Source organism: Lepidochelys olivacea (genome assembly GCF_965140295.1).
Source record: "Lepidochelys olivacea isolate rLepOli2 genome assembly, chromosome: 9".
Lineage (NCBI taxonomy): Eukaryota > Metazoa > Chordata > Testudines > Cheloniidae > Lepidochelys > Lepidochelys olivacea.
In genome coordinates, this window is record NC_140419.1 from 69,167,554 (window position 1) to 69,179,880 (window position 12,327).

The 12,327-nt window shown below is 41.3% G+C and overlaps 1 protein-coding gene across 2 annotated transcripts in view; it reads left to right on the forward strand.

Annotated features, from left to right (window-relative positions):
* Positions 1–12,327, forward strand: part of LOC311526749 (uncharacterized protein) — a 148,478-nt gene that overhangs the window by 76,733 nt on the left and 59,418 nt on the right. Inside the window, exons 1-3 of one of the 2 annotated variants that reach the window (XR_014713119.1) lie at positions 8,828–8,915; positions 9,602–9,689; positions 10,214–11,316. Coding sequence is in view for 1 of the 2 variants with exons in the window: in XM_084640107.1 (XP_084496233.1) it covers positions 9,602–9,689 (88 nt within the window). In the remaining variant the exon portion in view is untranslated. Of the gene's footprint in view, positions 1–8,827; positions 8,916–9,601; positions 9,690–10,213; positions 11,317–12,327 lie in introns of those variants that run through there. The other variant, XM_084640107.1, reaches the window with a different exon arrangement.

Genomic DNA, 12,327 nt, shown 5'->3' on the forward strand with positions numbered 1-12,327 from the left:
CATGCCCTGGGTAGGTGGAGGGTCCGCATTGCAGTTCCTCACAGCTGCCCACCCAGCTGTTACCATCAGTGCTCAGCACAGATATAAAATGTGTATCTGCATCCAAGCAGCTATCCACAAAAATGGTCCATGGATATAAAGCGGATACCTGCAGATTTGCAGGGTTCTAAAGATATGACCCAAACAGTTTACTTCCCTTGCTGAAATGCCCATTCCCAGAGCTAGACAGAGTAACCATTTCAGATAGCCAATTTGCTGCCTCCAGCAATATTATACTAAATGGCTGAGATGCATGGGTCTCTCGTGGCGGCATCTAGGATGGAGCTGTCAGCAGAACAATACTGGAATACTGCTCTTTTAAAATGTCCTCTGTGGCCCTTGAAACTAATTGATTTGTGGGATGGAGAAAGCCCTAGATGCAGTTCAGGGGAGGATTCTACAGCCTGCAATAATGAAGCTAGGCAAATCACAACACGCTTCTTAACTGCAGGTGCCCGTCACTGGCAGGAGAGATGGACTAACTGCTGAGCTGGCAGCCTGTGGCCAGATGCAGGTGTAGTTAATAGTTCAAGAGGTTGTATGCTTTACTGGACCAAGCAAATCCTCTGTTCTAATCTGATTTCCTATGTGGCCTTAGCCAAGTAATCTTACCTTTCTGCATTAAGTCCCGTCTCTCTAAAATGAGGGTGTATACTTAATCTACTCAATAGGTGTGATAGGACAGATAATTATTTAGGGTTCATAAAATATTCTAAGTGCTTGGAATTTCTATGATGAGAGAAAGAGAGAAAAAATAGAATGTGGGTGGTTATAAGCAGAACAAGCGATGAGAATGCTGGACCCTACACTTGAAGTACCCTGAAGAATCAGCTCAATAATCTTCTTCCAAATTGTTAGGCCAGAACTGTGGTAGGTGATGGAAGTGGATGCAGAGGAGTCAATAAAGTTTAGTGACGGAAAATGGTTATACAGCGCTATCAGAAAGTGTAAAGACAGCTTCTGATCATGCTGGGCAGATTCAAAGTCCGCTTTTGAGAAAACAGGTAAAATAAAATCCAGAATTAGGCATTATTGGGGTGTTCCTGCTTCAGAAAAGCAACCGTTCTCCATGGATGCAGAGTCCAGGAGTCCTGCACAGAATCCATGGACAGTAGCTGCCTTCTTTGGACTGGAGTGGGTCTCTCAAATGTGAAAATGGCTTCTGCCGTTGGATGCCAAGAAAGTGCTATGATTCCACACTGAAAAGGGAGAATATGTAAATGGCAAAACAAATGCAATTGTAAACCTTAAATGTTCATTGTTACATATGCAGCCTGCACAGGACACTTACTTTAAAAATAAACTCATTTAAATTAGCCAGCCAGCAGCCTCAGACATCAAGCCTTCCTCTGAACTGAGACTGGTCTCAGAGCTCTAAAGCCTGACCAAACACTGACACAGCATTAATGCAGGAGCCTTGACCCCTGAGACTACCTACCAAATGTACTCAATATGCTCACTGAATGTCTCCAATGCTATTATTGTAGGGGAAAAGAATCCTTACATAAATATTGTATGTAGCAGCTCCAAGGCATGTCGTTATTGCTCTAAATACATTGGTTTATTCCTGGATAGATTTATCTATTTAAGCGCATTATAAAAACAAGTTGAAAAGTAGTGTTCATGCCATGGAAAAAAGTATTGAATAGCAGCAAACAGCAACAGAGGAAGATGACAAAAACCTAAATGACTTCATAACAAGGGACTACTGCTTGTCGGCTACTTTTGAACCTGGGACTACTCTCCTCCTGCAGTCAAGTGTGCCAGCAATAATCCACAGGCTTGTACCACATTCCAGCTGCTTGTTAGGGCCAAAGTTATTCCTTTATATCTGTTCATATTATTCCTTTTTGAATATTATTTGGAAGGAAGGGATAAGTCTTCATGCACGAGGCACTGCCTGTCCTTGGGTAAAATATTTGTTTGAGTATGAGATAAAAAGTTCTGTGCCACATTTAACTAGGACATGAGTACTCTTTATTCTGTTCCCCCTGTGTCTTTTTCTGGGGGTGGGAGAGGAATAGCATTGGAAAATTATAGACAACTATGTATCTGTGACAGAGCGTCTTGCCCTGCAGTGACCCTGCAGGGATTAACTCCACCCTAAGGGCCATGGAGGCCACGCCTCCTCGACCCTGCTGGGCGTGCTCCAGCTGGAAGCCAGGTATAAAAGGGAGCAGCTTGGCTCAGTTGAGGTTGACCACTGAGGAATGAGGAAGATGCTCTACCTGGAAGCTGTGGAAGCCCCAGACCATGAAAGTCAGAGGCACCAAGATCCTGGTTGATACCCAGGTACCTGCAGACACCCAAAGAAGGTTGGAGCTACCAGGAGCCGAACAGGCTAAGGGGCCCAAAGAAACCAGACCACTGCATCAGGGATAGGAAGTAGCTCATGGGACTAGTCATTGCACTGGGTGGCATCAGCACGTTTCGATCAGATCCCCACCGACTGAGTGACGAGCACGTTCGCCCCTGCCAGGGCCCTGCTCTGGGACCAAGTGGTGTAGGGAGGGCCCAGGTCCCCCTATCCCAGCCACCATGCACCCCAGGTGGTGACCCACTTCCCTGACTGGCCACTAGGCCACACAGTCCTGCTGAGGTGGGCAGCCTTATTGGCTCTGGCTGTTAGGCCACACAGCCCGGAAGGAGAGGGCAGCCACCTTTGACTGTGGATGTTGGGCCAAAGCACCCTGAGACTAAGACGGATTGGGCAGATTTAGTTGCAAGGCTATAACAACCTTTACCCCACCCCATAAGGGGACAGGACATGCTTGCCCTGCAACAGTATCAATGGCTTTTCCTGAATGTGTTCTTATAATCACTGCCCTTTGCAGCCTTCTCCCCCAGTCCTAGCACTAGTAAATTATTATGTGTCACTCTCTTAAAAACTTTTCTAATGTTATATTAGAAACAACTTTCTCTTCCTAGTAGACCCTTCAAGTGGAGTTCAACCTGTTGAATACAGATTAGGTTTGTTCAGTAGTGCCCATTGATAATTTCGCCAGTACATTTAGATGATAAGAAATTCTGAATTGCAAAAAGAAAAAAAGAGCTTAAGAACTAACTGGTCTAATTATTTAGAGAGAGTGGATCAGACTTTGCACTCTGTTATACTAATTTTATGCCAATGTGACTCCATCGAAGTAAAAGGTATCACACTTACGTAATTGAGTGGTGAATCAGGCTCAGCATTTTTCTCCATTGCAAAGTCAATGTTATGGAAAATGATATTAAAGTATAATTTCCATACTTCAGGGATTACCAGAAAATGACTCATGATAAACTGACTGCATTTCTGGAATTGGCATTACAACATAAATTTAGCCTCCCTTTTCAAATCCTTAAATATTTCAGACTATAATTTAAGAACATTTCCATTGCCTTCATTAATTCTTCTGGTAGTTTTGAAAATTCTTAATAGTAACTTTTACATCCAATATACATAAGTAAAGGATTATGCAGGCAGCCTGGAAGCAAAAAGATATTCTGGAATATAGGAGGCAGAGAAGAGGAGAAAATCCATATTCTTCCAGTTTTGCTAAGGCAATATAAGTGCAATATATGACATTGTTGCTTTTGGGTGATCTGAATTTACCTCATTAGGGATTAAATTGTCAGACTTTCTTCTTTGATAGATTACATGAGACCATGCTGTATATACTGTTGTCAAGATATTACTTATAGAACAGAATAAATAAGAGAAAGGCAGATCTGACCAATAAATAATTCAGATTGCAATAAGACTCATTGCTCCCTGAATATGAATAAGTTTAGCCTTTTTCCGCTGTACTGGTTCCATTGAATTTGTCAAATATAGGTGGAATTTTCACAAACACCTAAAATATTTAGGAGCACAAATCCCACAGGTGCTATAGAAAATCCCGCCCATTATTAACATGTAGGAGTAAACTCAATACAGTGATTTATTTTAGTGTCATTTTATTAGTAGCATGCCTGGAGATGGCCAATTTGATAAATCTGAGAAAAAGAAAAGGAATCAAAAATAGAAAAAAGGTAGACATAATCAATGTCCATTTATTCATGTGTCACTTATGAACAAAAAAAAATTCAAGTGTAGGTATATTTTAAACTGTGTTAGTATGACAGGAGAGTTTGTTTAATCTATAGATATATTTAAAAAGAAGAGTACAGCATATTTTCAAAGCAGAGTGGAAAAAGAGGGGAAGTTTGCAATCTGTGATCCGTGGATCACACTGGCAGTCTGGAGATCTTGCTGGCCAGCTGATCCTGGCCCCTCCTTCATGGTGAGTCGCATTAATGACCACTAAAACCACATGTGTTGCTGCTACTGATTTTCCATGTGAGTAATTGTAGTTGCCACAGGAATGGAATTTGATTTCTCAGGAAAAGTTAAGTAATTTGCAGAACTGGAAATGGGAGGGAAGATGGCCAATGAGGCAGTCTCTCTGTTGATATGTGGTCTACTCAAAAATGGGGGTATCCCTTGCATACCATTTTACTCTTCTAATCTCCATTAAGGATCTGGTCTGAAATTCACTGAAGTAATCTGAAAGACCCCATTGGATGCAATACACTTTGGATCAGGCCCTACCTGAAAATTTGTTTCAATCTTTCAGACAAAACTTGAAATTATGAAACTCAGTCAGCAAATAATGAGATTCCTGTACACTGTACATTTTGATTAATCACCTGTTTACCAGTTGCTCTTCACTCTCACCAATGAGTTAAGAGGTCATGGGTCTCTGGTTTATCCTAATTTTCTTCTTTTAACAATTCAATTTCATGTCACTTACTATAAGCACCTTACCTTCTCTATTATCCCAAGGATGGGAAGGAATAGCAGACCAATCTTCATGCATTAATTTATGATCGTCTTCAAGAATTGCCTTGTGCTTTCTCCTCCAGACATTCAACATTATTATTGAAAATTTCACTCCAGTTCAACACAAAACTAGTCAATAGTGCTGGTGTTCTTAGACTGCTACAATCTCTTTTATCTCAAAACAGCAAAAATACGATGCCTGGCCAATTCGCCACTGAGCAGTACAACACATTAGAACACAAGTATGTTTATTTCCCCATGGGCCTAGGTTGAGAATCAAGTAAGTTGCATCTTACCTGACTTAAATGTACATCAATAAACCCATAATTAATTACCAATATATAGTTACAGTTAATCTAGATGCCCTTGAGCATGTTTGTGTTTGCTTCTTATAAAAAAACCTCCTGTTTTCCAACTGAAATAATGATAAGAAATCAGGATCAGCATTATTTCAAAACTTATTTATTTACAAGGGGATGGGGCCTATTCCCTCTGTCTGGCTTTTAATTATCATTTAAAAGGCTTTACTGATCACTGACATTCAGCCTTTTCTTGAACCTTTACTCACTGTGAATAGCACTGCACTCCTTAAATTGTTCCATTGAAACTGTGATGGCTACTAGCTTGAGAGTTAGTACTCAGCAAAGTTACAAAGCCTGGCATAATTTGCCTTTAAGGAAATGACCACATTAAAATGAACAGTCATTTGATGTCGTTCTAGTAATATTTTATGTGCAATGCACAGCTCTGAAAAACACCCATATGACTTCCACTGAAATCAATAGAAATTGCATATGCTGTAAGTCAGAGTGCAGAACTGGGGCCTCGTGACAAGAGCTGAGTGAAAGTTTTCATTCAAAACTTATTTCAGTGAAAAAATGCAGATTTGGTGAAACTGCAACATTTTGCAAATTTGTGTTGATTTTTGTCCAATTGTTCAGTTTGGGGAGGGGGGAAAGGAATCAAAATGTTACCTTTTGACATTTTCAATATAGAATGATTTGATTTTTTTTCTCTTATAATGACTTTTGTTTCAACATTTCCTTAAAATGTTTTTGATTGTAAAATAATAATAATAATTAATAATAATGGTTGAAATCAAAACCAATGTTTCCAGTATTTGAAATTGCCAACTGACCAAAAAATCGGCTATTCACCCAGCTCTATGCATACCATGATTTGTAGAGGTGCTGAGCACCCCAGCTTCTGATTTATATTAATTGGACCTGCAGGTGCTTGGCAATCCTTAAAATCAGGCTACTAATCTCTCTCTGCCTCAGCATCTCCATCTGTAAAATGCACTTAGAACTGCCCTGTTTCCCAGGGATGTTGGAAGGGTTATGTCATTAATGTTTGGAAGGCATGTAGATATAAAGAAAATGAGCATCAATAGAAGGCCTGTGTATAACACAGGCAGGGAGACTAGGTACAGGAGGGAGAAGGGATGTCACAAAAGCAGGTGACTGAACCCTGAAGTTTGAATGGCCTCTTGGAAATTTTGTGATTTTTGGTGGGGACAGGGTGTAAAGATTATGTCCAGAATTTTCATGATTTTGTGCAAGAAAAATTGGCAGTTTAGACATCTAAAAATGGAATTTCAGGCTCTTCTGGGCATGTATAGCCTTTTCAAACGAGACATAATAGACACTGTGCACCAATATGGGAAGGAGGGATCGTAAAGGAGCACACTGGGGTGGTAAAGGGGCACACTTATGGGCATGGCCATTTCCCTCATATTTTAAAGAGTCCTAACAGGGGTCCTACACACTCAAATAGATGTCGAGTCTAGTTATAATTCAAGCACGACTGATTCACCAAGCATAAATTAACACATTCAGCTCAGCTGGCCACTCATTGGCTCACAGAGATGCACCTCCAGACCCTATTACACAGTGACTAAGAGGTCACCTAATACAACTGCCTGAGACATCTGTGTGATAACTTTTTGCAGCACTAAACCTACTATCCTATCACACATCTTATAGAACATTTGGCATCATAGGCTGATAGAACTTCCCACCTTCATCTTCTGTTTTGCTAGAGTCCTGCTTTTACCTGTGTCTCCACTATTATTTTAGGTCTGCTGGGTCTGTAGGTACCTCAGAGGAAGAGGGAAATTGCCAGTAATTTCTCTTAGTGAGCCCCACTTCCCCTTTTAAAAGAGAGGCAATTTCATTGCCTCTTTCATCATCTAATGAGAAAAGTTCTGAAGTAGTTTAATGAATAATGGATTTTGCAACAATCATTCTATCTGAGTTTTTTTCAGAGGATTCTCTATAGAGCAAAAACACATGTTCCAGCTCATCTTCCCTCCTTTGTGGTAAGAAAGTTTTAATACATTATCAAAATTAAGAAGAGGAAAGGACCATTTCTGTGTATGCCCAGCAAACAGGCAGAAAAGGAAGATTAGTGTGAAGAAAAAAGCACCTTTAGCAGTATTAAAGTACTCTGAAGTTCCTATAGACTCTCAATACAATAGACTACCTGCATAATAGACAGGCACTGAAAAGGTTACAATTACCATTGAATTCACTCTGGCTCAAAACATTTGTCTTGGGTATCTCTGAATGCTCAGATACTGTATGTTGCATGGAAATGGAAAAACACCAGCAATGATCTGGAAATCTTTCAGTGGAGGAACAAAGAAAATAGGGCCAGGCTGGGGCATTGATGCCTTAGCTTGTGTGGGAGGGTATGCAGGGGAGATTCCTCCAGTAGTGTCCAGTGGAGTGGGACATGCTACATCATCCTTAAAACGGGTTCCAATATTTGAACATGGCCTAGTGCCATGGGGATAGATGAATGACTTCTCAGGGCCAGCCAGTCAGTATTTTTCATGTTGAAATGTTCACTATGGAATTAGTGTTGGATCAGGAAGACTTTGGAGCCTGACTCTACTGAGAAAGGGAAAAGATAGGCAGAATATCAGAAATATTTTCGTAAGAAAGATATCTATTAAAGTGGAGAATAACCTCCCTCCCCCCACCCCATTAAAGTGGTGGAAGCCACCTCGCTCCTGGAGACTAGATAAATACTAGAGACTATCCTGCAATGGTACCGAGATGAACTGCACTTTTTCATCTTTAACTTCTCTGATACTCTGGAAATAGTGACTCATGCATATCTGAATATGGTGAAAATTCTGCATGCACTAAGAAGCAGTGACGGGAGATGATAAAGTTTGAAGATTAAGTTCCAAAAGTACTGAAAACTTTAGGGGGCTGTCCAAATCATATTAAAACTTATCCAAACCTCTTTGGTCTGGAAATTCCATAAGGATAGTTTTTCTCCTGGTATATTTGGTATCTCTACTTTCTTTCCTGGACAGAATCTTACAGCACAGAGGTGGCAAAAGACAATGGTAATGGAAAAGTATACTGAGCTTTTTAGAACATTAAGTTTAAAAATGAAATACTCAGATACTAAATGAAGGTTTAGGCAGGTTCTTTATTTTACCTGAACCATTCATCCATCCTATTAAGGAGAGGCAATGTTGGCAAATTGCCTTACCTGCAGGTTCCATAGCATGCTCATCAATATCTCTACCAGGAATGTTACATAAAGGTAATTCATTTATTGGCACATTTAACCCTCCCTATTTTATGCATAGCTTTGTCAAGGCTGATTGGAATCAAATCAGTCAAACAGTCAAATTTACTAATTTTAACAAGCAGCAGCCTCCGGTTACGCAGTTATCAGAACGCTGCCCTTTCCTAGCCCTCTGCAAGATGGATCAATGCAATTATCATCCATTGACTTATGGCAAGGAGCTATGAGTATTTTCACGTGAACTAAATTGAATGGGACACAAATCATCGACTTATGTCAAGGGAAACCAGAGTCAGCACCTGAAATATAGAAAATTTCAGTGGGAGTTGACAGGCAGTGAGGGAGGAAAACAGAACAGAATGTTGTTGATATTGCTGTGGACAAAAATCACTCAACCGTGGTGCAGGTTAATATTTGCCCTGTCACCCAGAGCAAGTAAAGCAGTGCTGTGTGATCTGCACTCTGCATGTCTGTTTTACTTATAGAAGTGTTTGCTTGTTCATTTTCATATTCTTTCCAGGGGGTAAGTGTTTCTCTGTTCATTTAACATGTAAGTTTTGTTAAATATAATCAGGTACACTGCAAGTATTACACCTGGTAATACTTCTTCTTTCTTCTTTAATACCCATCAGCTCAGCAGTGACAATAGGGCCAAATCTTCCCACCACTTTGTCTTGTATCAGTTTCACTGTTTCATTTATCTTTAAAACTTTCTGTTCTATGTCATGCTTCACCATGTCTATCCAATGGTTTTCCTTTCTTCTAGTTCCTTGCACTCTGATATGTATAACCATGATCCCCTTTCTCGGTCAATTTTTGACATGTTTCCAAGTCATCCAATCTTTCTTGAGTCTTCTCTAACAGCCATTTTCTTATCACTTCATTTTTGAAACTCTCAGTATGCCCTCTCAGCCAGTTCATTTCTGTGATCAGTAACTTCCATTCATTGGCTTTCTTCATACTCCAACATTCCGACCCCTACAGTTTTCTTGTAAGATGCTGATTTTTTGGTTTTATCTAAATGTGTTTAGCCTTCCAGATCTTGCAGAGCTTTTTTCCCAAATGCAGTAGTGGCTAGTCTGATTCTTCTTTTTTATGTCATTTTCACAATTCCCATTCTTCAATACTAGTCCTCATGGGTATGCAAATTTTTCCACTTGTTCTAATTTTTCATCTCTGACATTGAACTTTACCTCTTCCTTCTGCCAGGAAGCTGTGGAGAAGCCGCCCAGAGACAACACCCCAGAGAAGGGACAACCGGATTGACAGGCTGCAGAAGCCTACTGATCCATGGGAGGTAGGAAGGAACTCATGGCACAGCAGATGTTGCTGAGGCCTGATTACACCTGCCTGGGTTAAGGGCCCTGAGCTGGACCCCAGTGGAGTGGGTGGGCCTGGGTTCCCTTACTGACCCCTGAGAGACTTAAGGCAGAGGTCCCCAAACTATGGGGTGTGCCTCCCAGGAGGTGTGGAGGTAGGTTTGGGGGGAGTGCGTGGGTGTGGGGGGCCTAAGCCTCCCCTCATGGTGGGAGAGGAGGAAGCGCCAACCAGACCCACTCCACTCCCAGCTCTGCTCTGGCCTGGCCCCCGGCCATGGCTCCTGACCTGGCCCCAGCCCTGCTTCCCACCCCAGATCTGCCCCCAGCCTTGCCCCAGCCTTGCCCCCACCTTACCCCTGTCCATGTCCCTCCTCCTGGGAACTGTGGCCCTTCTCCCAGTTCTGGGGGGAAGGATGCAGATGAGTAAGGGGGGGGGGGGAAAGTTTGGGGACCAATGACATATGGACTGAAGGGATTTCCAGACTGTCTGTCTGAATATCAGGACCAGCTGCCCCACCAAGTATAACGGGAAAAACTGTACATCCCAGTGGACTGAAACTGGCACTCTTCATAGAATGGGACTACCGTTGAGACTCAGGCAAAAGGAGCTGACTGACCTCAACAGGGGACTGAGTGAACTCTATAGCGCTCCATCTGACCAAAAGGGACGTGATAGCATTAACACTGCAATTCACATCTCTTTTGCCTGTGGGCAGAACTGTGTTGTATGACACAAAATATAGCAATGACATAATTAGACATGGATCCTACCAGTATGACTTCAGATTTTTAATTCCACAAGATGCTGGAGGAGTGGGCAGTGGCTCAAGACCAGCTTTTTTGGTTCAGACTGTCTGAGACATGTGTGATGTTGCACCCCATAATGCTTTACAGAAATATGCTTATGAGTGTAAATATGACATAACTGGAATGTGTTTTATGCTAGATATGCCATGTAACATATCTTTGCAAAGGTTATGATCTACTGAATATATTCATCCTATTTGTATGCATGTATCATTTTTATATCTGAAGTTATGAGCATTGGCTCTATTCTTGTATTTAAAGTGTTTGCTGTAGGAAGAACATAAGGCAGATTGGGTCAACATAGTGTGAAGGGGTTATTCAAGTAATTGGGAGTACTTAACTAACAATGGACTTTGGGAGGACGCCAATCCACATCTGAGTTTTCCTGGGAACGTTCAAACTAACATGTGAACAATGGCGTCGGCCTGCAAAAGGCTGAATCATTCATAGACATGTGACTTGCCCAGGTGGCTAGAGACTCTATCTTGTGGCTCTGATGTTGCACAAGAGAAAGGCTATATAAGGTCCTGGATACCCCAGCATTTTGTTTTCAGCTGGCTTAGAAGATAGCCTCTCCACCCCAAAGAGATGCCTGAAAGAAACTGGAACAAAGAACAGTAACTACGGGGGTGTGAGTGATTGCTGGACACAGACCAGGAGGAAGTCTAGTCTGTAAAAGAAGCTTATTGGAACATCTCTGAGGGTGAGATTTACCTGCATTTAGTTTCCTACTGTATTAGGCTTAGACTTGCATGTTTTATTTTAGTTTGCTTGGTAACTTTCTTCGTTCTGTCTGTTATTACTCGGAACCACTTAAATTCTACTTTTTATATTTAATAAAATCACTTTTTTACTTATTAATTAACCCAGAGCAAGTAATTAATTGCTGTGGGAGCAAACAGCTGTGCATATCTCTCTATCAGTGTTATAGAGGGCGAACAATTTGAGTTTACTCTGTATAAGCTTTATACAGAGTAAAACGGATTTATTTGGGGTTTGAACCCCACTGGGAACTGGGTATCTGGGTGTTGGAGACAGGAGCACTTCCTAAGCTGTTTTCAGTTAAGCCTGCAGCTTTTGGGGGATGTGGTTCAGACCTGGGTCTGTGTTTGTAGCAGGCTAGTGTGTCTGGCTCACAAGGCAGGGTACTGAAGTCCCAAGCTGTCAGGGAAAATGGGCTCAGAGGTAGTCCCAGCACATCAGGTGGCAGTCCCAAGGGGGTATCTGTGACCCAACCCTTCACAACATGATTCTATAATGACAAGAGAGTGTTGGCTGCAAGACTGGGCTCTGTAGGTATTTCGAACATGAACCCAAAGTTCCTGGCTGTTAGGATCTGCAGTTCTGGTTGGATCCCATCTCCCATTATAGGACTAAATATAATATTTTACATATATAAGCTAGCTTTCATGCACAACATAAACTAATGCAAAAATTACATCTAAAAAAGGTATGCTATATTTCCTCTCCAAGCCATTTATTTTTCCTTCTCCAAACTGCCAACAGTGAGAAATGTGGCAACACCTTAGCCTCATAGTCTCATCTACTATGTTGCATTATTCGCTCCTCTTTTTTCTAGTTATTGCACTTTACCAGAAACAAATGTTGGAAATATAATACTCAAGTTGCCTTGAATGTTATAAAACTGTATGGCTGCTGAATTTCATTTGATTTTTTTTCCTTTAATTTTTAAAAGTCTTTTCTCTTAATAGTCCAAAGGTGAGTTAGCCCTGTAATGTATTCAGATTTGATAAGTGCAGTTTTGATTGCCAAGTGTCAACAGCTCTGATGTAGAAGCAGCAGTGGTAA